The sequence below is a fragment of the Bubalus kerabau genome, chromosome 1, assembly GCF_029407905.1.
Source record: "Bubalus kerabau isolate K-KA32 ecotype Philippines breed swamp buffalo chromosome 1, PCC_UOA_SB_1v2, whole genome shotgun sequence".
NCBI lineage: Eukaryota > Metazoa > Chordata > Mammalia > Artiodactyla > Bovidae > Bubalus > Bubalus kerabau.
Genome location: NC_073624.1, coordinates 139,118,412 through 139,140,815, shown reverse-complemented (window position 1 = coordinate 139,140,815; position 22,404 = coordinate 139,118,412). Strand labels below are relative to the sequence as shown.

The 22,404-nt window shown below is 41.1% G+C and overlaps 1 protein-coding gene and 1 long non-coding RNA gene across 3 annotated transcripts in view; one reads left to right on the top strand and one right to left on the bottom strand.

Annotated features, from left to right (window-relative positions):
* The window catches only part of ANK3 (ankyrin 3), a 365,564-nt gene that overhangs the window by 188,904 nt on the left and 154,256 nt on the right, over positions 1-22,404 (top strand). For both annotated transcript variants that reach the window (XM_055589804.1, XM_055589787.1), the window contains exons 10-16: positions 3,042-3,239; positions 5,294-5,392; positions 7,835-7,933; positions 10,054-10,152; positions 13,814-14,011; positions 15,616-15,714; positions 15,988-16,086. In XM_055589804.1, coding sequence (XP_055445779.1) covers positions 3,042-3,239; positions 5,294-5,392; positions 7,835-7,933; positions 10,054-10,152; positions 13,814-14,011; positions 15,616-15,714; positions 15,988-16,086 — 891 coding nt within the window. The remainder of the gene's footprint in view (positions 1-3,041; positions 3,240-5,293; positions 5,393-7,834; positions 7,934-10,053; positions 10,153-13,813; positions 14,012-15,615; positions 15,715-15,987; positions 16,087-22,404) is intronic.
* Positions 9,031-13,938, bottom strand: LOC129658955 (uncharacterized). The gene is made up of 3 exons (XR_008717616.1): positions 13,802-13,938; positions 10,036-10,177; positions 9,031-9,244 (listed from the first exon to the last, which is right to left on the bottom strand). It is a non-coding gene; the product is annotated as an uncharacterized LOC129658955 (long non-coding RNA).

Sequence of the window (22,404 nt, the reverse complement as noted above, 5' to 3'; positions counted from 1 at the left end):
TGGTGTTTTTTTCTGGTGCTTCCCCAGTGACCTATAAGTTACCCATTCAGAGATGGTGGTTTTGTGTTATCATTAGAGAGTTTCCTTCTTTTTGTGACACCGCCACCCATTTCTAATCTTCACTAAGTCGTTTGTTCTCTCAGAGTTTGTGTCTTTGTTTGCTTCATGTTTTCCTCTAAGGCTGTATCAACACACAAAGCAGAGGGATGTTTTGGCAGGAAATAAACAAGTGCATATGCTCGTGGGTGGCGGTGTCTCACATGAGAAGGGCTCCCATTCTTTCTTGCACCTTAGTTTCTACTTTGGTTCAAGATGTTAAAGTGGAAATTTTTAGGCAGAAATATCCTGATTGACTGGCCATGTATGGAGGCTTTAAATTTACATAGTTATTTCTGGAGCTCTTTCTGTATATACAAGGCTCTCTGCTGGGCAGTATGGGGAAGTTTTACCCCATGAAACTCTTGCTTTCAAGAAACACAAATAGTTAAAATACATGAGGGGGTGTGTGAGTGACGCCATGAGAGTTGTCAAAGGAAAACTTGCTTTTATACCCCCTGAAACTGTTGTCTTATGTCATTTATAAATAAATTAGGGACATTTAACTTGGCCCAGAGGATTCAGAAATCATCAGTGCTTATTTAGCATATCATTATTTTCAAAGTTCAGTGATGATGATTTTTTTGGGAAACTAAATTTACTGTCACTTTTTCCCCCACCACGTAGGTTAAACCAGGTTACATTAATTACTAAAGCCTCTCTCGATAATTGGATTCTCTGGGAATTTCCCCAGGCCGCTCCATGTTGCCCCCATATTTGAAGGTAACATGTCTGAAGAGACTGATATCTATCTAACACCTTGCTTTTGCCTTCGTTGAGAAACATGTACGGAATGCTAAGTGTCATGCTAAGCCTTTTTAAAGGTTTTATTTACCTAATACCCTACTATGCCATATCTCAGCAGTCCAAATGAATATTTTACTTATCGTATACGATGGCGTGTCATTGAACCCAGTTAATTTAAACTGAATATTAGTCAGTCAGAGGCTTGCCTTTCCTCATTGTGAACACATGGGGGCACCAGACTGATGGAAAAGGGAAAAGCTGTCCTTTTGACATTGATATGACAAGAGAAGTGTTATATTTATATCTTTCTTAAAAATTGATCAATATTCAATAACAAGTATTAGTAATATAGAATGAGCAAATAAAAATCAATCTAGTGAAAACCAATCTGTCCCTGCCTTACTTTTATCCTTTTCAGTCTTAAATAGTTCATTTGAGTTCAATTCAGTTCAGTCGCTCAGTCATGTCTGACTCTTTGCGACCCCATGAATCACAGCACGCCAGGCCTCCCTGTCAATCATCAACTCCCGGAGTTCACTCAGACTCATGTCCATTGAGTCAGTAATGCCATCCAGCCATCTCATCCACTGTTGTCCCCTTCTCCTGCCTTCAATCTTTCCCAGCATTAGGGTCTTTTCAAATGAGTCAGTTCTTCGCATCAGGTGGTCAAAGTATTGGAGTTTCAGCTTCAGCATCAGTCCTTCCAAAGAATATTCAGGATTGATTTCCTTTAGGATGGATTGGTTGGATCTCCATGCTGTCCGAGGGACTCTCAAGAGTCTTCTCCAACACCATGGTTCAAAAGCATCAGTTCTTCAGTGCTGAGCTTTCTTTATAGTCCAACTCTCACATCCATACATGACTACTGGAAAAACCATAACTTTGATTAGACAGACCTTTGTTGGCAAATGTCTCTGCTTTTTAATATGCTATCTAAGTTGGTCATAACTTTCCTTCCAAGGAGTAAGTGTCCTTTAATTTCATGGCTGCAGTCACCATCTGCAGTGATTTTGGAGCCCAAAAAAAAATAAAGTCTGAAACTGTTTCCACTGTTTCCCCATCTATTTCCCATGAAGTGATGGGTCCAGATGCTATGATCTTCATTTTCTGAATGTTGAGTTTTAAGCCAACTTTTTCACTCTCCTCTTTCACTTTTATCAAGAGGCTTTTTAGTTCCTCTTCACTTTCTGCCATAAGGGTGGTGTCATCTGCATATCTGAGGTTATTGATATTTCTCCCAGCAATCTTGATTCTAGCTTGTGCTTCATCCAGCCCAGCATTTCTCATGAGGTACTCTGCATATAAGTTAAATAAGCAGAGTGACAATATACAGCCTTGACGTACTCCTTTTCCTATTTGGAACGTCTGTTGTTCCATGTCCAGTTCTAACTGTTGCTTCCTGACCTGCATACAGATTTCTCAGGAGGCAGCTCAGATGGTCTGTTACTCCCCTCTCTTTGAGAACTTTCCAGTTTGTAGTGATCCACACAGTCAGAATTCCACGTCATCGAGGATGCAATTAGTAGTGGCCCTTAGTGCAGTTTACACTGTTTTTATCTTTTCAAGTCATGGAAAATCTTTTTATTACAAAATTTTCAAACGTGTGCAGAAAAAATAGCAAATTCAAGTCCTCAGTGCGCATCACTCAGCTTCCTGATTCACAGCATGTGGGCCATGTGCTTGCTCTCCACCTTGTACCCTACTCCCTGGACCTCAACATCCATGCATTGTTTCAGAGTGAACCCTCTCTCACCAGTAAACACTTCAATGCATCATGTCTAAGAGCTGAGTACTCTTTATCTTCTGAATAACCACAATACATCCCAACTGATAATCATTTCCTCTATATCATCAAATAGCCAGACTTCAGATTTTCCTGATAGTATTATCATTCTGTCTACATTTCATTTACAGTTTGATAGCATGAAGAGATTTCTACTGCCCAAATGTCACACCATTTTTAAATTCAAGAAAGACAATCTTTGAAATTTTATTTTTGATTGATATAAGACATGGGAGGACTAGTTTGGAAAGGAACTGCAGTTCAAAACAGTTGCCACAAAATCTTTTACAAAAAGATGGTATTTCTATGTGCAAATCTAGGGTTTTCATCTGTTCATATTTGTACTACATTTTGTGTTGGGCCCATTTGCAAATGAAAGGTAAAACATCAACTCCACTTTTCTTCTGTGTTCCAGAATGGATTGTCTCCCCTTCACATGGCTACGCAGGGGGATCATTTAAACTGCGTCCAGCTTCTCCTGCAGCATAATGTGCCTGTGGATGATGTCACCAATGACTACCTGACCGCCCTGCACGTGGCTGCCCACTGTGGCCATTACAAAGTCGCCAAGGTTCTCTTGGACAAGAAAGCTAATCCCAACGCCAAAGCCCTGGTGAGTGGCTCAGCTCACAAGTCCAGCCTGTGTTGTCTTGCTGACCACATGCTACCCTTACATGCAAAGAGACTCCATGAAAATGGAAGGTCTAGTTTAGTAAAGTATATACTTCTTGTCAACTTTCAAGTAGCCTTCTTGTAAATTTATAAACCCTTTTATTTCCAACATAAGCAAGGCTGGTGAGGCTGATTTAAATCATTAGCCTCTTTATAGTCACATTTGTGATTCTCGTATGTAAATAAACCCAAAGACTGTACAAGTACAAAAAAACTGAGTTGGTCAACTTATCTTCTGGTAGGTAGAGTGATAACTCTGTGAATTAAAAGTTTATTCTGAGATCTAAAAATATGAGGAAAATTGATACAAAATAAACCTTGAACATGAGAAGTCTAGGGACTTGTGAGTGGAAATCTGCTGCTGCTACTAAGTCACTTCAGTCGTGTCCGACTCTGTGCGACCCCATTGATGGCAGCCCACCAGGCTCTGCCATCCCTGGGATTCTCCAGGCAAGAACACTGGAGTGGGTTGCCATTTCCTTCTCCAATGCATGGAAATCTGATGTGATGTTAACCATGTAAGGTAATGAAATATCATCTGTCATCTCCTTTTCATTGAGATGCAAATCAAAATTTTGGTCTAGTTTTGTAGTCTTAACTCCTAGAATGATTTGCTATTTTAACCTTGAGCTTTACTGTATAGTTTGGTTTTCACAATGATATGGTTTTTGTTGTCTTTAGAAAAATAAATGTCCCAATTTAGTAAACTGTTTAAATTTAGTTCGGAAGAAACACTCATGTTTAGGAAAAAAATATGTCACCAAATGCTAGGGAAAACCTGTGTTTACTAGCAATTTTGCGGTCAGGGCTGTCATCTGATCAACCATTTTAGGAAGGGGCTCTGCTCCCTTGCAGCTCATCACCTCTGGCAGTCTGTGGGCTCTGAGATTTGGAGTGGCCAGGAAAGAATGGGCAGGAAGGAGCCCTTCAGACCCTGGGCAGCTCCATGGCCTTTGTAATTCTAAAGGCTTTTCCTGGAGCAGCATTTTAAGAGCTGCTGACTGGCCCAGGATATCAGACATATCTTTGAATTCTGAGAAGGGAGGAAAAGAAATGAGCAGCCATGACTCATTTTTCCGTACAAGGAAAGAAGCCTTACAACAGGGTGTGGGCTCTGACCCTCTTTTTCCTCTGACTCTGAAGATTTCACAACAGAAGGAGGTTATGGAGGTTGTAGCCTGTCATCCTAGGATGGACTATGGCCTGGTAAGTGGTCTCAAAACCTCCACAGAAGCACCTGAAGCTTTCATGGTGGATCCTGAGGGTCTGCAGTTCTCTGTGGTGACAAAAATATGCCCCATGGTCTCACTTAGCAGGTAGTACAGCTAGGTAGGTAATTTGTAAAAAAGCAAGTTCCTTTATTTGATTAAATATTAAACCAAATGTTCCAACTAATGTTGAGTTGTTTAACTTTTTGTTCCCTTGGACAAATTTTTGGCCCAGATGTTTTTAGTCTGTGTTTTTGAGGTGAAGGAGGCACATATTTGGAAGAGTAAATTCCACAGTCAAATAATCTAAAAAGATGGATTAGCGACTTCCCTGGTGTTCAGTGGTTAAGACTTCGGCTTCCAAAGTGGGGGATGCAGGTTCGATCCCTGCTCAGGGAGCTAGGATCCCACATCCTTGCAGCCAAAACACCAAAGCATAAAGCAGAAGCAATATTGTAACAAATTCAGTAAAGACTTAAAAAAAAAAGGTTCACATCAAAAAAATCTTTAAAAAATTTCAAAGATACATGATCATTTTGCCTTAACTACTAGGAACCTATGACCAAAATTTGCTTCCTGTTCATGATTATCAGGGCACGTTGGGTTCCTGGGAGCAGGTAGACTACCTGTGTTTCCAGAAAAGAACCTATATTCAATGTAACCTCCCATTGTTTCTGCTCGTTTCCAAACCTTTACAGACATCACTTTTGCAGAGGTATTTTACCGTGCATAGGAACTGGATCTCATTAGAATGTAATCAAATAGTTCTGTGTCTTTTCCCTTGCAGAATGGCTTTACCCCTCTTCACATTGCCTGCAAGAAGAATCGAATTAAAGTGATGGAACTCCTTCTGAAACACGGTGCATCCATCCAAGCCGTAACCGAGGTGAGGAGAGGAGGATTTCTGGGGTTCCCCATGTGTAGCCTCAGCAGCCAGAGTCCCAGTGCCCTTCCTGACGACCAGCTAGCTGTACTGTGCATGGTTGTCATAGCACTTTCTGAACCCTTCCCGAAGAGGCTGCCAGTTCTTAGGAGAGCAGACAAGAGTGTGGGAGGAGAGTGCAAATACTCAGTACAACGCCATAACCAGAAGCATAACCCAAACACATGCATCGTGCTGGCGGGGTGCCATCACTCCAAGTGTAATTTATGTGCTTTAATGCACTTTAATGCGGTGCTTCTCGAACCCTGTGTAGGCGTGGATTTGCCCCGCCATGAGGCATTTGGCTGTCTGGAAAAATTTCTCCTTGTCACAACTGGATGGTGCTACTGGCATCTAGTGGCTGGAGGCCAGAGTTGCAACTAAATATTTTGCAGTGCACAACCCAGCCTCCAACAACAAAGGATTATCTGGCTCAGAATGTCACATGTGCCACGGTTGGGAACCCCTGCATGACATAACCTCTGTGTGGTGACGAAGGATTGCTCTCTGGAAAAACTCAGAATTAATGAAACATAGAGTTGCTGAAGTTAGTAAAAGGGTAGCTCTAGGTTTCTTTCATATAAACCGACACAGAGCTCAGAGAAGCCATCTATTGGGATCAGGGCTGAGCCTGCAACAAGGAAAACTGAGTCTGGCATGCACCCTACAGACTTACCCATCCCCCACCCACCTGTAGCACTCTGGTCCCATTGGATTTTAGCCATTGGCCTTCCCTAGACTGGACTCCCTTTGTTCACCCCGCATGTGTTTGAGGACCAGATCTGGGCCACCTTCTCCAGGAGTCCTCCCCTAACCCTTGATCTGGTCCCGGAGCTCCTCCTGGGAACCATCACCACCTCCTAGGTGTATTTCCATCAAAGCGCTTGTCCAGCTGGCTAACTTATGACCCACCCCCTGCCACCCCAAAACTGCAGGCCCCACCAAGGCAGGCCTGACTCTTACTGGTCTTAATGTACCCACAACACAGTAGATTCCATAGTAGAGCATCCAATAAAGGTCTGTTGAATGCATCATTAAAGACTCGAGGATTTGAAGCACATGTAGACACTAAGGTCTAATCCAGTCATTGTTGCTTTGCCTCAGTTTCTTATCCACAATTGAATTATTTACCTTGATAACTTCACAACTTTAAAATACTAAATGATGGAAAATATTAATACTGATTTGCTCTTTTATGAGTCTTCTGGCTCCCTGGTAGGCACCCAGTTATTCTAATTAGAAAAGAATAAGTTTATTCTCAGTGCATGGCAGCCCTTTTTAAAGATCAAAATGGACTCTGAAATAAAAGGAGATTTCTGACTGGTACCTGAGTAAGTGTCCAGAGATGCCAGCCTGTGGCGAAAAGTTCCACTGTCAGCTCTGTTACTCCCTGAGGGCTTGAAAAGGTGGTGCCAAAAATGTCCTAATTAGACTTTGCCTGCCGGAGGGAAAAAGCACCAAATTAAAACCCAATTCTCCTTCCTCTCGTTTTCCTCAGCTCCCACTACTTGAAGTCTGGCAACTAGAATTCTTCTGTCTCTGTCTCCCTTTCATTGTATAGAATTCCTTACACATCTTTTTTGACACTACTCAGATTTCAGTTTAAATTAGTTGTCTTCTTCTCTCTCAGCTTTTTCTGGCCATATTAAATTTTTTTTTTCAAGTTATGATGTTCATGGTGTAAGTGAAATTAAATCCTGAAATATTTAAAATGGAATCATTTTATACAAGAGAACCAGTGTTTTGAGATGTGTAAGTAGGACTTTGAAGCACACCAAAAAAATGAAAGTCTAATCTAGTGACCATTGTTATATTTGCCTTAATTATATCCCTTTATAATACTCAGAAAGTTAAAATTTTTAATGATTGAGACCTTTAATGCTGATCTGCTCATTTCTTAGAGGGCTGGCTTTGTGTTCCCACCTGCTCTCTCATGTATAATACAGTCAGTTATTCTGAGTACATGAGAATCCTTATTAAAGGCCAGAATAGGATCTGAAAAAAAAAGTTGACTTTTTGCTACTGGGTATGTAATCACACACATGCATACACACACACAAACATAGCCATATGGATAAGGAAGATTTAATAAAGGGAAAAACCTTCAAGGTATTTCTGTCTAAAGTTTTTTCATAGAGCTATATAAGATGTGTGAAATAAGTCTTGAATGGTTATGACCTTTCATAATCACAGAACCTGCTTTAGGGAAATGATGATTATTGGTACATTTGCCATATAGAATCTAAGACATGGTGGTGATGTCTAGATGTTTTCTGATCTGATCAGTAAATTGGTTGTCTTAATATGAAAGGATGGGTGGATAAAATTGCAGACAGACAGATAAGCAGGCAGACAAATCGTTTTGAAAATAAGCCGACAAGCTGACATTTCCCTTTTCTCCCCCAGTCGGGCCTTACCCCAATCCACGTTGCTGCCTTCATGGGGCATGTAAATATCGTGTCACAATTAATGCATCATGGAGCCTCACCAAACACCACTAATGTGGTAAGTATCCTTTGAACAAAGTAGGTCCAATGGTGGGTATTTTTGAAACTGGGAAAGATTACTCTCAATCTACTTACTTTCTGTTGTAAGTAAATTAATTACTATTTAACTTGACTATTTAAAAGGACAGAATTTTGAGAATACCTGTGGTTTCTTTTACTTCAAAGGCAAGATCCATTCAGTCACTAACTGGTCACAAATTGCTGAGACTTAGGGGCTGTGTAGCTTACTACTGAATATTATACTTCAAAAAATAAAGTTTTCTGGAAAGGGAGAGTTTTCTTTTTCAATAGAAGCATTAAGAAGTGTTCCATGCATTGACAGACCTAAAGATTATCATACTAAGCAAAGTAAATCAGAAAGAGAAAGACAAATACCATATGATTTCACTTATATGTGCAATCTAAAATATGACACAAATGAACCTATCTATGAAGCAGAAACAGACTCACAGACATAGAGAACAGACTTGCTGCCAAGGGGGAGCAGGATTGGGAGGGAAGGCTTGTGAGTTTGGAATTAACAAATAAAAGCTATTTCTATAAAATGGATAAACAGGGTCGTACATACAGTGCAGGGAATTATATTCAATATCCTGTGATAAACCATAATGAAAAGAATATGAAAAAGAATATATATATATATGTATAACGGAGTCATACTTGGCCATACAGCAGAAATTAACACAAAATTGTAAATCAACTATACTCCAGTAAAATTAAAACAGATAAGAAGTATTGCATGCTGAGAAAGTAGTTCCAACACTCTCCTTATTGTGATTTCAAGTAACTTCGAAGTAATTTCTCTTTCGTGTGCTTGATATTGTGTCACAAACCCATGGAGCATAATAAATGTCAAAGGAGTAGCTTATCACTCTCAATCTGCATGTGGCCCTTGACCTTGTTTCATAGGCTTTTAACTTTAACATTCTAATAATATTGGCACCCCAGACACAAGCATAAAGATGTTAGTTGGGTTCATGGGCACTAAAGAAATAAAAATACAACAAACAGCATGCCAGCACCGAAAGGGTAAACCCTAAGACGCTGTGCCTCTGCCCCGAGGGCAGACGTCCTGTGAGGCTCTGTGTCTTCCAGCAGCTAGGCTCAGCACATCCACAAGATAGAAACAGACCAGATCTCAGCTGAATGCAATCTTCCCTGGTACTCATGCCAGGGAGAGAGGGTTTTCCTTTACAAAGAGAACACTGGGTAACGTGGTCAGCTCCATCCTCACACCCTTTCCAGTAATAACAGCAGCAAGTTCCATGTGAACCGTATCTCTGCATATCCTTCCATGGAGATGAATATCCTACAAAGCAAAGCAAAATTTATAGAAGTAATTTAAAGGTGGGCATCACTTCTGTGTGGAAGAGTATATTTGATTTTAACATTTTTAACATTTTGATCCATCTGTGTTTTCTATGTTGTTTCATTTTAAAAAATGAGATCATCTGAATTAAAGTCTACTTGGTGAAAAGCAGCAGAGGTGGGGGAAGTCCAGTGACAAAGAAAATAACCCCTTGGGATAATGCTCAAAGAATAGGATAAGGACCTGTTGAGATAAAGCAGGGAATGCAAACCAAGGACATGTTGAATCTGGCCTTGGGTTTATTTTGTGTTGTTTATGCAGCACTTTTTGTTTTGTTTTGAACTCTGATTTTTGCCCAACACTCAAGAAATGTACACAGATATCCCAGACTGCTACTATTTTTGAAAAATAGAAAGGTGTGACATGATACCACTGGCATCCCAAAGATTTACTGCCGCAGTCTGCCCATGCCAGGTAGGGGTGCCTCCCTCCAAGAGCACTCTCCACCTGCCCTCTTTACTCGTCCACTCTCCTGCTTGGTCCTGTGGCAACTGCCTTTGAACCCAGCATTGTAGATTATTAAGCTTCCAGTCCTGCTGTGCTCCGTGGACTTCACACTGAAGTTTTCCATCATGGGCCAGGCTCCTGGGCAATTCTTGTGCATTTCATTTCCCTTCTTCCCTATTTTCAGTAAGGAAGTGCTTGGGACTACTTTTTATTTAAACAAAAACCTCCATCACAAACTTTATGTAAAGAAAATATGCCAGTCTTTAGAGCTGTCTTTAACTCACTTTGGCTCCTGTTCCCAGAGAGGAGAGACAGCCCTGCACATGGCAGCTCGGTCCGGTCAAGCCGAAGTCGTGCGGTATCTGGTGCAAGATGGCGCTCAGGTAGAAGCTAAAGCTAAGGTATGTGCCGTGCGTGCTTTGTTTGCTACCAAGAGAAGAAATGATTTTAATAAAACCTTTAAACATACGCATGCTCTCTTCCAGGATCACTCTTCTAGAGTAATGACCACCACCAATGACAATAGTCTCTACCCCAGGGATATTGAAAACATCCCTTCGCTGCCCATGTCCACTCAATTATTTAACAAAATGAAATAGAACAAGAGCTTTGTGCCAGAAAGAACTCTGTGTCCTTGGCACATTGCTCATCCCTAACAACTTAGAAACCAAGCCTAGAATTGGCCTAGAGTTGTTTGCACTCTGTGAAGACAGGCTCGTGCACAAAGTTTCTAGCACAGGCATAGTTTGGAAGCACAACTGAGTTCTTGTGGTTGACTTAGATGTCAGCTGTCACAGCCACAGAAGGGAAAGGGGAGTTTTAACTTTTTCTCCAGGGCTTCCCTGGTGGCTCAGTGGTAAAGAATCCACTTGGCAATGCAGGAGACTCAGGTTTGATCCTTAGGTCAGGAAGATCCTTTGGAGAAGGAAATGGCAACCCACACTCCAGTATTCTTGCCTGGGAAATCCCATGGACACAGGAGCCTGGTGGGCTACAGTCCATGGCGTTACTAAGACTTGGACATGACTTAGCGATTAGACGGCAGCAGCAGCAACCTTTTCTCCACAACTTGTTAAACCATAAACTCTGAGACTTGGTCAGAGTTGTTCATGGAACATAGAATATAGAAGAATGTCAGGATTGAGTTTGAATGCATCATTCTCTGCCTGGCATTTACTCACTAGAAGAAACTTGCTGTCACTGTCTGGCTGCATAGTTGGTCTGATTATCAAATGGCAATTTTGATAATTCATAAATACATAAATACCTAAGGCATTTAATTTTAGCCCTTCAATATACAAATGTACATTTCTTCGTCATTTATGTGTATACTTTGCAGTTTCTAGTTTAGGGTTAAATGGAGAGGAAACTGAAGTATTTGTGAAGCAGTCTGAGCATAGAACATTTCTTGACTTTTAACATTTTCCTCCAGTTTATCCAGTTCTCTTGCATGCATGCAAGCTAAGTTGCTTCAGTCATGTCCAGCTCTTCACAACCCTATGGACTGTAGCCTGCTAGGCTCCTCTGTCCATGGGATTCTCCAGGCAAGAATACTGGCGTGGGTTGCCGTGCCTTTTTTTAGGGGATCTCCCCAACCCAGGGATCCAACCTGTGTCTCTTTCATCTCCTGCATTGGCAGGTGTGTTTCTTTACCACAACTTCCCTGGTGGCTCAGGTGATAAAAGCGTCTGCTTGCAATGCAGGAGACACGGGTTCGATCCCTGGGTTGGGAAGATCCCCTGGAGAAGGAAATGGCAACCCACTCCAGTTCTCTTGCTTGGAAAATTCCATGGATGGAGGAGTCTCGTAGACTATAGTCCATGGGGTCGCAAAGGGTCAGACACGACTGAGCGACTTCACTTTCACTTTCACTTTCTTTACCACTAGCACCACCTGGGAAGCCCATTCAGCTTTCCTACCCATATCTAATTTGACCATAATTGGTATTTATCAACTTCTACCAAGGCTCTCCAAGGCTTTTACCTTAGTATTCTTAGGGGAAAATAAAGCCTTTCCTTTCATAGTTATATTTTACCTGTTAAGTGTTATGTTTTTTATAATTTATATATTTTTATATTTATAAAATATATTTTCATATTTAAAATACATTTATAAAAATATAAAAATAGTTATATTTTTAACTATGTAAATATATAGTTAAAGTAATTAATACAAATATAGTACAAACTGGTATAAACATACTAGCGTAGGAACAAAGACATCTAGGTCTTTGCAAACATGCGGTCCACATGTGGGTACAAAGACGGCGATGTTCTAGGCAGCAGACCATAACCTTGAGTGTCCAGTGTACTGTGGTGCCAGTTGGTGGATTTTACAGAGGACCTAGAAACAAAGCTTAGCAAACTTTTTATGTAAAGCATCTAATCGCAAATATTTTAGGCTTCTCAGTATACACAGTCTCTGTCACAGCCACTCACCTCTGTTGTTACAGAACAAAAGCAGTGATAGACAGTACATAATTTAATACATCAGCAGATGGACAGGACTGTGTTTCAATAAAGCTTTATTTATAAACACAAGTGGCAGCTGAATTTGGCCCCTAGATTTTACTGTTCTGACCCCTGATCTAAAGGATGTTGGTTAATCTGCTAAATCACTTAAGTGGAATGGTTAAGAGAGGCTGTATGTTCCCTAGTATGTTTATACCAGTTTGTACTATATTTGTATTAGTTACTTTAACTATATATTTATATAGTTAAAATATAACTATTTTATATTTTTATAAATATATTTTCTCTACCTTTACAAGAAACCTCACATTTTTGAGTGTTGTTACATATGAAGCATGTCATCTAGGAAATGGTTTAACCCACAAACTGAAATTGACCACAAGATTTTTAGTTATTTCATTAAAGAGACAGTATGCATCAGCCAGACTGCCTGGGTTTGAATCTTTGTCCATCATTTACTAGCCAGGTAACACTGGGAAAGTTAACATTTCTGTGCCCCATTCCCTTCTCTAGTTTCCTGACATACAAAATGGGAATAATGACAGTTGTAACTGATAGAGTAGCTGTGATGATGAATGAATTAATGCAAGTGGAGTGCCCAGTGTAGAACCTGGGGCATGCACCCGCTCAGTTGATGTTTAACGGTGGTCGTGGCAATAGTAGAGGTATATGAGAGTTTTTGTTTTAGCAATTATCTCTTTCTGTTTTCAGTGTTTCTCTTCTTCCTTGTGGCATCTCCACTAACTTCTCACGCTTCCTACTGGTTACAAAGACGCTCTTGCTTTGACCTTGACCCTCCTTTTACTTACCTTTGCAAAGCAGTGTCCTGTGCTCCAGCCTCAACCGTCTACTTGCCCTACCTAAAGTATTGGCCTGGACTCGTTCACATTCTAGTAGGGGATTTCTCTCCAGAGAGCATCTTTTGGCAAACTAGGAAAAGATGTACCTCCAATGTGAGGCTAAGGCCCTCAGGGTGCAGGACTTATGAGTGCCTCATGTCCTTGGGTGAACTGTAATAGGGAGCCCTCCATTCCAGGCAGATGCAGCTTATGCCAGGATGACAACTCGGCAAGCAGAGGAAAAAATGGTTATCAGCCCTCATCAGACCTCTTAGCTGGGAGCCTTCCTCAACCATCCTGTACTGCCCCCATCTCCCCACTTTTGACTGTGGAAAGGCAGCACCAATAGAATAATTCATTCTATATGAGTACGTGATAACTGGTGGAGGTTATCCCTCCCAGGTATTTCAGTTTTCCCAGGATACATTCCCTATGTCCCCTCTCCCACCAAAAAAGAATCATTAGAGGCGAAAAAAATTGATAAAGTATAGCAGGGATGAGTGAGTGGGGATAATTCCTTAAAAGAAATGCCCTTCACAATTCTCATTTTAATAGGTTACTCAAAGGGTATTTAAGGTGCTTAAATTCACCATCACCACCTTTCTGAAACTTAAAGATAGATGAGGTTCTTTTTAGTATTGTGTCAAAGAGTTGAATGCAGCCTCTCATACCAAGCAGCGAGGTTTTGCTGTATTTTTCATGACCATTGTTTTCTCGGTTCATCAGACCTGCATTCTTACCTTGCCCTTTAGGATGACCAAACCCCTCTCCACATTTCCGCCCGACTGGGGAAAGCGGATATAGTACAGCAGTTGTTGCAGCAAGGAGCATCTCCAAACGCAGCGACAACTTCGGGGTACACCCCGCTGCACCTTGCAGCGCGAGAGGGACACGAAGACGTCGCAGCTTTCCTTTTGGATCATGGCGCATCTTTAGCTATAACAACAAAGGTATGAAAGTCAGTCTTAGAATCCTGCTGTGTCCCCCAGATACCTTCTCTTTACAGTTTCCTGCACAGTAATAGGTAGCAAAGCTGTACAACAGCATATATGCTTGGATCCCGGGATTAACGTGACCAGCAAAGCCCTGGGGTGGGGCGGGTAGCTTGTTGTGTGTATATACCTTACATTTTATTATCTTCTAATGAAACCTTATTGATGTCCACAGTCAGATATTTCTTGCAAATTATTTGATAGATTTAAATGGTGGTTTAAAAACACAGCTGCAGGTTTCTCTTGCTGAGGCCAGGTAGACAAATCACATTATCCAAGCCAGTTGGTTAATGGCTTCTATAGTACTTTCAAAGCAGGAGGTAGATTTTTCTTGGTTTGCTGTTATTGCTGCTTTGTTGGTGTTGCTGTCTTTTCTGATTTATGGTTTTTTAAAATGCAGTAATAACCTCCCCCCCACCACACACACACACAGTTGCTTTTTAAGTGCAGAATGCAAAATTTAGAGTTTTTCTTTGATCCTATGTAAACCTAGCAATGTGATAGCAAGATGACCTGGCCCATGGCATGTCTCAGAAAGCTAGAAACTGGTGTTATACTCTCTTATTGGGAGCCAGAGAAGAAGCATTAATGTGTGATCAATGCTGAAGATAATTACAGTATTTACAAATACTTGGGAAATTATCTGAACAAACTATGACTTCTTCAAAATTCACTCCCTGTGATTCTTTAGACTCTTCAGTAGAGATGCAAGTTCCTGGATCTTACTTAACATGTGAGAAAAAAGAGTAATGAGTGATGACATTTTGAGTGCTCCAGCCCTTCCGCCATGCCAGCTGCCCCTGTCTCTAGATGGCTATAGTCCCATGAGGTCAAATATGTTGCTAACCCTCTAGTCCCTGCCTTGTGCTTGGAGCCCTAGTGGTGCATGGTGACTAACTGGTTGATACTCAGATCCTTGTAGGAACTGGAAGTGAGGGAGAGGAGCTACTCACCTCTCAGCATCCAACTCACATATTTATTGGGATAGACCCATGTGTTATGATTCAGTTCACCTGCAGTAGCTGAGGTATGAGAACCTCTGACTCCTACATGCAAGGACCGGGTCATATCTTCAGATATGTATTAATATATACATGCAGAAATAGAGAAAAGGGTGAAGAGAGGCTCTTTTCTGGTGATGTGAGATTATGGTAGGTTCAGACTTGCCCTGGATTTTTCCAAGCCCTCCAAATCCAAACTGGGCTTGGACCCTGCAACCTATTCTTCCCACAAGGTGAAATCCCCAAATGGCCCTTGAATAAGCCTCAGCTCCATCTTTCCAAATTCATCCTTGTCAGATACCTGAGGAGTGCCAAGATTAGTATCTCGTTGTGGCTGAGCCAGCAGAGAGAGAAAGATTAAATATTCTGCTCATCTTCGTTGAAAAGGAGACTCTTTCACTGTTGTCTACCGTCGTGATCCTTAAATACAAGCTGCGCTGCTCTTCACCATTAGAATAATGCATCCATTCCAGAAAAATGATGCCTTTGTATCACTTCTATTGTTACTGTTTTTATGTTTCTCTTATGCTTATGTTATTATTTTTATGGTACTCTTTTCAGAAAGGATTTACTCCCCTTCATGTGGCAGCAAAATATGGGAAGCTTGAAGTAGCCAATCTCCTGCTACAGAAAAGTGCATCTCCAGATGCTGCTGGGAAGGTATGAGGTCATCGGCCAACATCTGACAGGCCACTCCCATGATAACCACACAAGCGCTTGCTAATATTCACTGACAGCCACCTAAATGGTTAACTAATCCACATTTAAGCCTCATAGGATGAAGATCACTTCAGAAATAGGAGGTCCAAGTATTGTTGAAACTGGAATGTAAATTACACCTTGTGCTGTATCCAATCTAATCCCGTCTCCTAAATCTAGGCCTCTGACGTTAAGTCATTTGACACTTGTTGTTGTTTCTGCACGTGTTTTCAGAGCGGGCTAACTCCACTGCATGTAGCTGCACATTATGATAATCAGAAAGTGGCTCTTCTGCTTCTGGACCAAGGAGCCTCACCCCACGCGGCTGCAAAGGTACCTGTCTGTCATTCAACAGCACGAGGAGACTGATGAACAGTGTCCTCCAGTCTCTCTATGTATATTTACTTCGGCCTCATGGGGAGCACCCCCCTGGTTGAGGCACCACTTAACGATCATGGAAATATAAGCGGCCTTAGGAAATCTGTGCCTTCAGCTATTTACTCAACTCATGTGGTAGATGCTCAATAAATATTTACTTGTCCACTGTTATTCCTTGAAAATCTAGGACATTCTAGAGCCTGGGGAAAATTCAGGAAAAAAAGTTGAAGTCCTCTTTAGCCAGATTAAAAACATAAATGCAGCTTGAGGGAGTAAGACAGTTCTCATTTGTCAAAGTTATAAAATACGTGTTAAATTTTCTGGCCGTAAAACATTGCCTTTGAGTAGTTTATGTGTGTTTAATAAGTTGGGAGGTTTTGCTTATGTGTTGTTTTTACTGCTAAGGAGAATCTTCATTCTTTTTTCAATTGATTTTATTGAAATATAGTTGATTTACAATGTTATGTTAATTTCTGCTATGCAGCAAAGTGATTCCGTTATATAGATGTATACATTCTTTCTCATATTCTTTTCCATTATAGTTCATCACAGGATATTGAATCTAGAACCCTATGCTCTACAGTTAGAGAATCTTTATTCTTAACGTTAGGTCATTTGTTACTGGTAGACAACAGAGATTTCTCATAAAAGAGATACTTAGAGTGAATGGCTTTCTTATGACTCTGGTATTCTAATTTGAGAGGCAAATCATAAAGAGTTTGTTTAAAGATGGGTTAATATAGTTTGAGGACAGGAGGAGAAGGGGATGACAGAGGATGAGATGGTTGGATGGCATCACCGACTCAATGGACAAGAGTTTGAGTGAACTCCGGGAGTTGGTGATGGACAGGGAGGCCTGGCATGCTGCGGTTCACAGGGTCACAAAGAGTCGGACATGACTGAGCAACTGAACTGAACTGAATATAGTTGTTGTTGTTCCATTGCTCAGTCATGTCCTACTCTTTGCGACCCCATGGGCTGCAGCACGCCAGGCTTCCCTGTGCCTCACCATCTCCCAGAGCTTGCTCAAACTCACGTCCATTGAGTTGGAGATGCCGTCCAAACATCTTGTCCTCTGTCGTCCCCTTCTCCTCCTGCCTTCAATCTTTCCCAGCATCAGGGTCTTTTCTAATGAGTCAGTTCTTCGCATTGGATGGCCAAAGTACTACGGCTTTGACTTCAGCATCAGTCTTTCCAATGAATATTCAGGACTCATCTCCTTTAGGATTGACTGGTTTGACCTCCTTGCAGTCCAAGGGACTCTCAAAAGTCTTCTCCAACACCACACAGTTCAAAAGCATCAATTCTTTGGTGCTCAGCCTTCTTTATGGTCCAACTCTCACATCCGTACCTGACCACTGGAAAAAACGTAACTTTGACTATATGGCTCTTTGTTGGCAAAGAGGTGTCTCTGCTTTTTAGTATGCTGTCTACGTTTGTCATAGCTTTTCTTCCAAGGAGCAAAGATCTTTTAATTTCACTGTTGCTGAGCAGATGGCTATGATCAGAAAACACTAGAATGATATGGACCACAATTTTAAAGCTGTCCCATTCTTTTCCTAAATATTGTTGGTTGAAGGAATGTTTAGCATCCTTCAGGCTTTTTATATTTGTTATACTCTTCTATTTGGGGGCAGCTATAGTGTTCTCCTTTAAACTGAGTGTCTAGATCACATCTCTTGTGCACACAAATCAAAGAACTTGAGCTGTTATAGATTACTTTGGATACTTTCAGAGAGAAAGTATTCACGTGTTTTCTCCATTTCTCCAAATGCAATCTTTGGCATGTATTTCTCTTCAGAACTTCTTTTCCTGTACTTCTCAGTCACCTCTTGACCCATCCTCTTCAGAATTGTACCCAGTGAACTCTACAATTCAAAATCAAGCCTCCAGACTTCTTTTCATCTGAGTGGCTTTTTCCCATAATTTCTAACTCTGATGTTCTATCATAAAGCCATGAAAAGCAGCATTATTCACAGTAGCCAAAAGGTAGAAGCATCCACGTCTCCATGGTAGGATAAAATGTATATACACGCAATGGAATGTTATTCAGTGTTAAGAAGGAAGGGACTTCTGACACATGCTGCAACATGAATGAACCTCAGAGATATTGTTGTTTAGCCACCAAGTCATGCCTGACTCATTGCAACCCCATGGACTGTAGACCACCAGGCTCCTCTGCCCATGGTATTTCCTAGGTAAGAATACTGGAGTGGGTTGCCATTTCCTCCTCTAGGGTATCTTCCCGACCCAGGGATCGAACCCACATCTCCTGCATTGGCAGGCGGATTCTTTACTGGTGGGCCCACAGGGAAGCCTCAGAGATACGCTGAGTGAAATAAGCCAGACACAGCAAAGGACAAACACTATGATTTCATGTAAAAATGGAAAGTAGAATGCTGGTTGCCAGGGGCTGAGTAGAGGGAGGACTGGGGAGTTAGTGTTTAGTGGGTGGAGTTTCAGCTTAGAGACGGATAGTGAATGGAGAACAATATGAATGTACTTAATGCCATTGACTACATGCTTGAAAATGGTTACAATGTAAGTGTTATGTAATGTATATTTTGCCACAATTTTTAAAACAAGAAAAATTTACAATGAAATTTGATAGCTATCTATTTCACTTGTTTATTTCCATAAGTTTTTGAACCTGGACCATTTTTCTTTTAAATACTCTCAGGTTTGTGGTAGGCAACCAGTAAATAATTAATAAGTGAGCTATTCATTCCCCACATGAGAGCAATAATTTTGTCACAACTAGTGCTAAGCAGTTTAGAATTGAAAGAAGGCATAAGTAATAACTAAAGCAAAATGAGTCCCATCCATCTTTCCATCCACAAGTAACTCTTAAACAGGTCAATAGTTGATATATTTCATTTCCAGTTGATTTCCAGCTTTATGTTTGTCCAACAAGACTTCATGTTTCCCTATCTGCACAATATCTTTAACAAAGAGTAGAAAAGCAGTTCTTTAATTCCTTCTAACAGCCCTTTCGGAGAAGGCAATGCCACCCAACTCCAGTACTCTTGCCTGGAAAATCCCATGGGCGGAGGAGCCTGGTGGGCTGCAGTCCATGGGGTCGCTAAGAGTCAGACACGACTGAGCGATTTCACTTTTACTTTTCACTTTTATGCATTGGAGAAGGAAATGGCAACCCACTCCAGTGTTCTTGCCTGGAAAATCCCAGGGACAGGGGAGCCTGGTGGGCTGCTGTCTATGGGGTTGCATAGAGTCAGACACGACTGAAGCAACTTAGCAGAAGCAGCAACAGCAACAGCCCTTTAGCCTTAGGCATATCTTTCATAGTGAGCTGAGCACAGGCTTTCCCAATAGGCCATTCATTCTCTTTCCCATAGCTGTGACAGCCTCTGAAATGCCATCTCTTTTGCTTGTCCAACCATCCCTACTTTCTGAGACAGTGATCCTGTTCTGAAGGTTTTTCTAGACTTTGATCCTGAGTAAAAGCCAGTTCTGTCAGTTAGGATTTGGTTCACTTGCTAGAAAAAAAGACCTAGCTACAGTGGTTTAAACTCATGAGGTTCTATTTTTCTTTTGTCATATACCATCTGCTGCTGCTGCTGTCGCTTCAGTCGTGTCCGACTCTGTGCGACCCCGTAGACGGCAGCCCACCAGGCTCCTCCATCCCTGGGATTCTCCAGGCAAATCTGGAGGGAGGCAATTATCGATGCTAGTTCAGAGTTTTCAGAGGGTTGAAGATTCTTCAATTTGATTCTTTTTTTTTTTTGGTCTGTCTTCCAGATATTGTCACTCATGCTGCCAGGTCCCCTTTTCAAGCAAAAGGCAGTAAAGACAGATAACAGGGCATTCTCAGTAGCTCCACATTTCTCCTTACGTTTCATTGGCTACTTCTTTCTGCAAGGGAAGCTGGGAAATGTAGTTTTCAGCTGGATACACAGCAAAGGTTATTTTATTAAGGAAGGAGGGAGAATGGATATAGGGGAGGTAAATAGCCTCCATTAGGGAGGCTGCAGCATTTCTGAGTTTAAGCACTGGTGAGGAGGGAGGGACAAAAACTCAACAGAGCCAGTCATGCAGATGGATATGAGAGTGGTGACTCCCATGAAACTTCAACCGTTTGCATCCGCATTCCACAGTTGGTTTTCAGAGAATATGATGTGTTCTTTTTGCCCTTTCTTTTGTAGAATTACTGACATATTTTCTTAGTCATACATGCCCTAGAAATACAATGTGACTTTAGGTAATGGAGGACAAAGCGGGTTGCTGAAAAACTAGATTGGTTCCTCTAATCCATTTTATCCAGATCTATTTCCTGAGGCAGGACATTGTGCTGGAAAGAGGATTGGCTTGAGTTCAGGTGTAACCTGGACACAGATTGTGGAAGGTCTGGTGAGCTGTAACTTACTATTGGTGAGATTTCTCTTTCATAAAATGTGCAGTATAACTACTGACATGGATCAGAAGAGGCTATGAAAATTTGGGGGGACTATATAAAGTATAGTGCTAAACCCACTCTAGTACTCATGCCTGGAAGATCCTCATGGACAGAGAAGCGTGGACAGAGTCCATGGGGTAGCAAAGAGTCCGTCATGACTGAAGTGACTAAGCAGCAGCAGCAGCAGTGCTAAATACATTACTTTGCTTATAATTTATATTTACATTTGCTCTTGTTCTTATCTTGAAATGCAAAAGGATACATGGCATGCACTTTGTCCTCTGCATCAAGAAGGAAAAAGTAGTAAGATTATTCCTTAGTTCAACCTCCCACTGTTTTATATCTCTTCTGATAAATGTATTTGTCTCCTTTAGTATGACAAATAAGAATCCTTTGTTTCTAGAAATTAGAAAGAGCTTAAGGAATTTAGAAATTTTTATTATAGATCCCAAGATTAATTACTCGTTTATCATTTGAAATATTTCTTAAGTCTTTCCGAGATGAACTGTCCATTCTAAAATAATACCCTGAATTGTTTTTCCCTTGCTTTATACTTTTGTTTGTATCTCCGATAAGGAGCTCAGGATAAACCCCTCAGTAATAATGAATAACTTGTCTAGAATTGGTGTATATTACAGAGACACCAGAGCCTCTCTGTTTTATTTAAGAGCGTATGATTTTCTTTTTTTTTTTTTTTTCTGGTAGAGTTAAAAGTAATCAAGAGGATTGTCACAATCACCAGTAGAGGTGAAGCTGAACTTGAAGGTTATGTCAGTAGCAAAAGCAAAAAGAGATAAGAGGCATGGTTGGAAGCTGGACTCTGACTTTATCTGTGCCTACCACTCTAGTTAGCTAGTGTTAGAGTCTTGACTAATCAAGTTTCCTAGCACTGCTTCATGAATCTTCCCTTTTCTTCAGGGATGGGGAGGGTAGTAAAACAGCTCACCCCTTCCTGTCACTCACTGTAGAGTTGGGCTCAGTCCAGAGCTCTGCGTTCGGCTCTGAAGACGATCTCTTTAGGGTGTGTCTGAGCAGAGGGCCAAATGCTTCTCAGGTCAGCTGGGGTTTCCAGATGGCAACAGGTCAAAACTAAAAATAGGGATATAAGATCTTCTACCCTGACCCATCCATCCCACTTGGCAGAGGGTGGTTTCAGAAGAGTCTGAAAGTGGCATTTCCACTTCCCGGTTGATATCAGTTGATATCCAACAGCCTAAATCTTCTGCAGTTGATTATTGAAAGAATGTTTGTCAAGTGAAAAATGCTATCACACTAGAAGAAACCAATGACATAAATATGAGGGTTAATTATAGTAGACTAGCCGACCCGTGATCCAGCAGCTCCCACTGCCCTCTGAGTTGTTTCTGAACCATCCGTGTGGCTTGGAAAGATTGTGACTGATCTGTGGGCCAGATTTGGATCATATTCTCAAATAGAAATTCTCTTTGTATTGTATAAGTTCCAATTATTCTTTTTTTCTTTTTCTGTTTTCTTTCTCTAAATCCTCTTTTCTATATCAAAAAAAAAAATTCTAATTTTTCATTGGCATGTTTTATATAATCAGATCCAGGCCTGTGTCAAAATGTAATCTTCTGTTTCACTTCAATGACTGAGAGGCAGGAGCATTCCATAAGGCTGGGGACTGTTCTTTATTAGGACAGAGGACTCTGAGGGCTGTTGAGGTAGCTTATGAGCAATTTGGCAAAGGAATTTTGGTTCCTTCCACCTCTGAGCATCAGGGATCAACCAAGAGAAGGAGGCCAGGGTGTTTTGAAAGCTCTAATAAACTTCACTCAAGTCAAAGGATTTACCATCACCACCAGGCACTGGAGATACAAAGACAAGTTTGAAACAACACT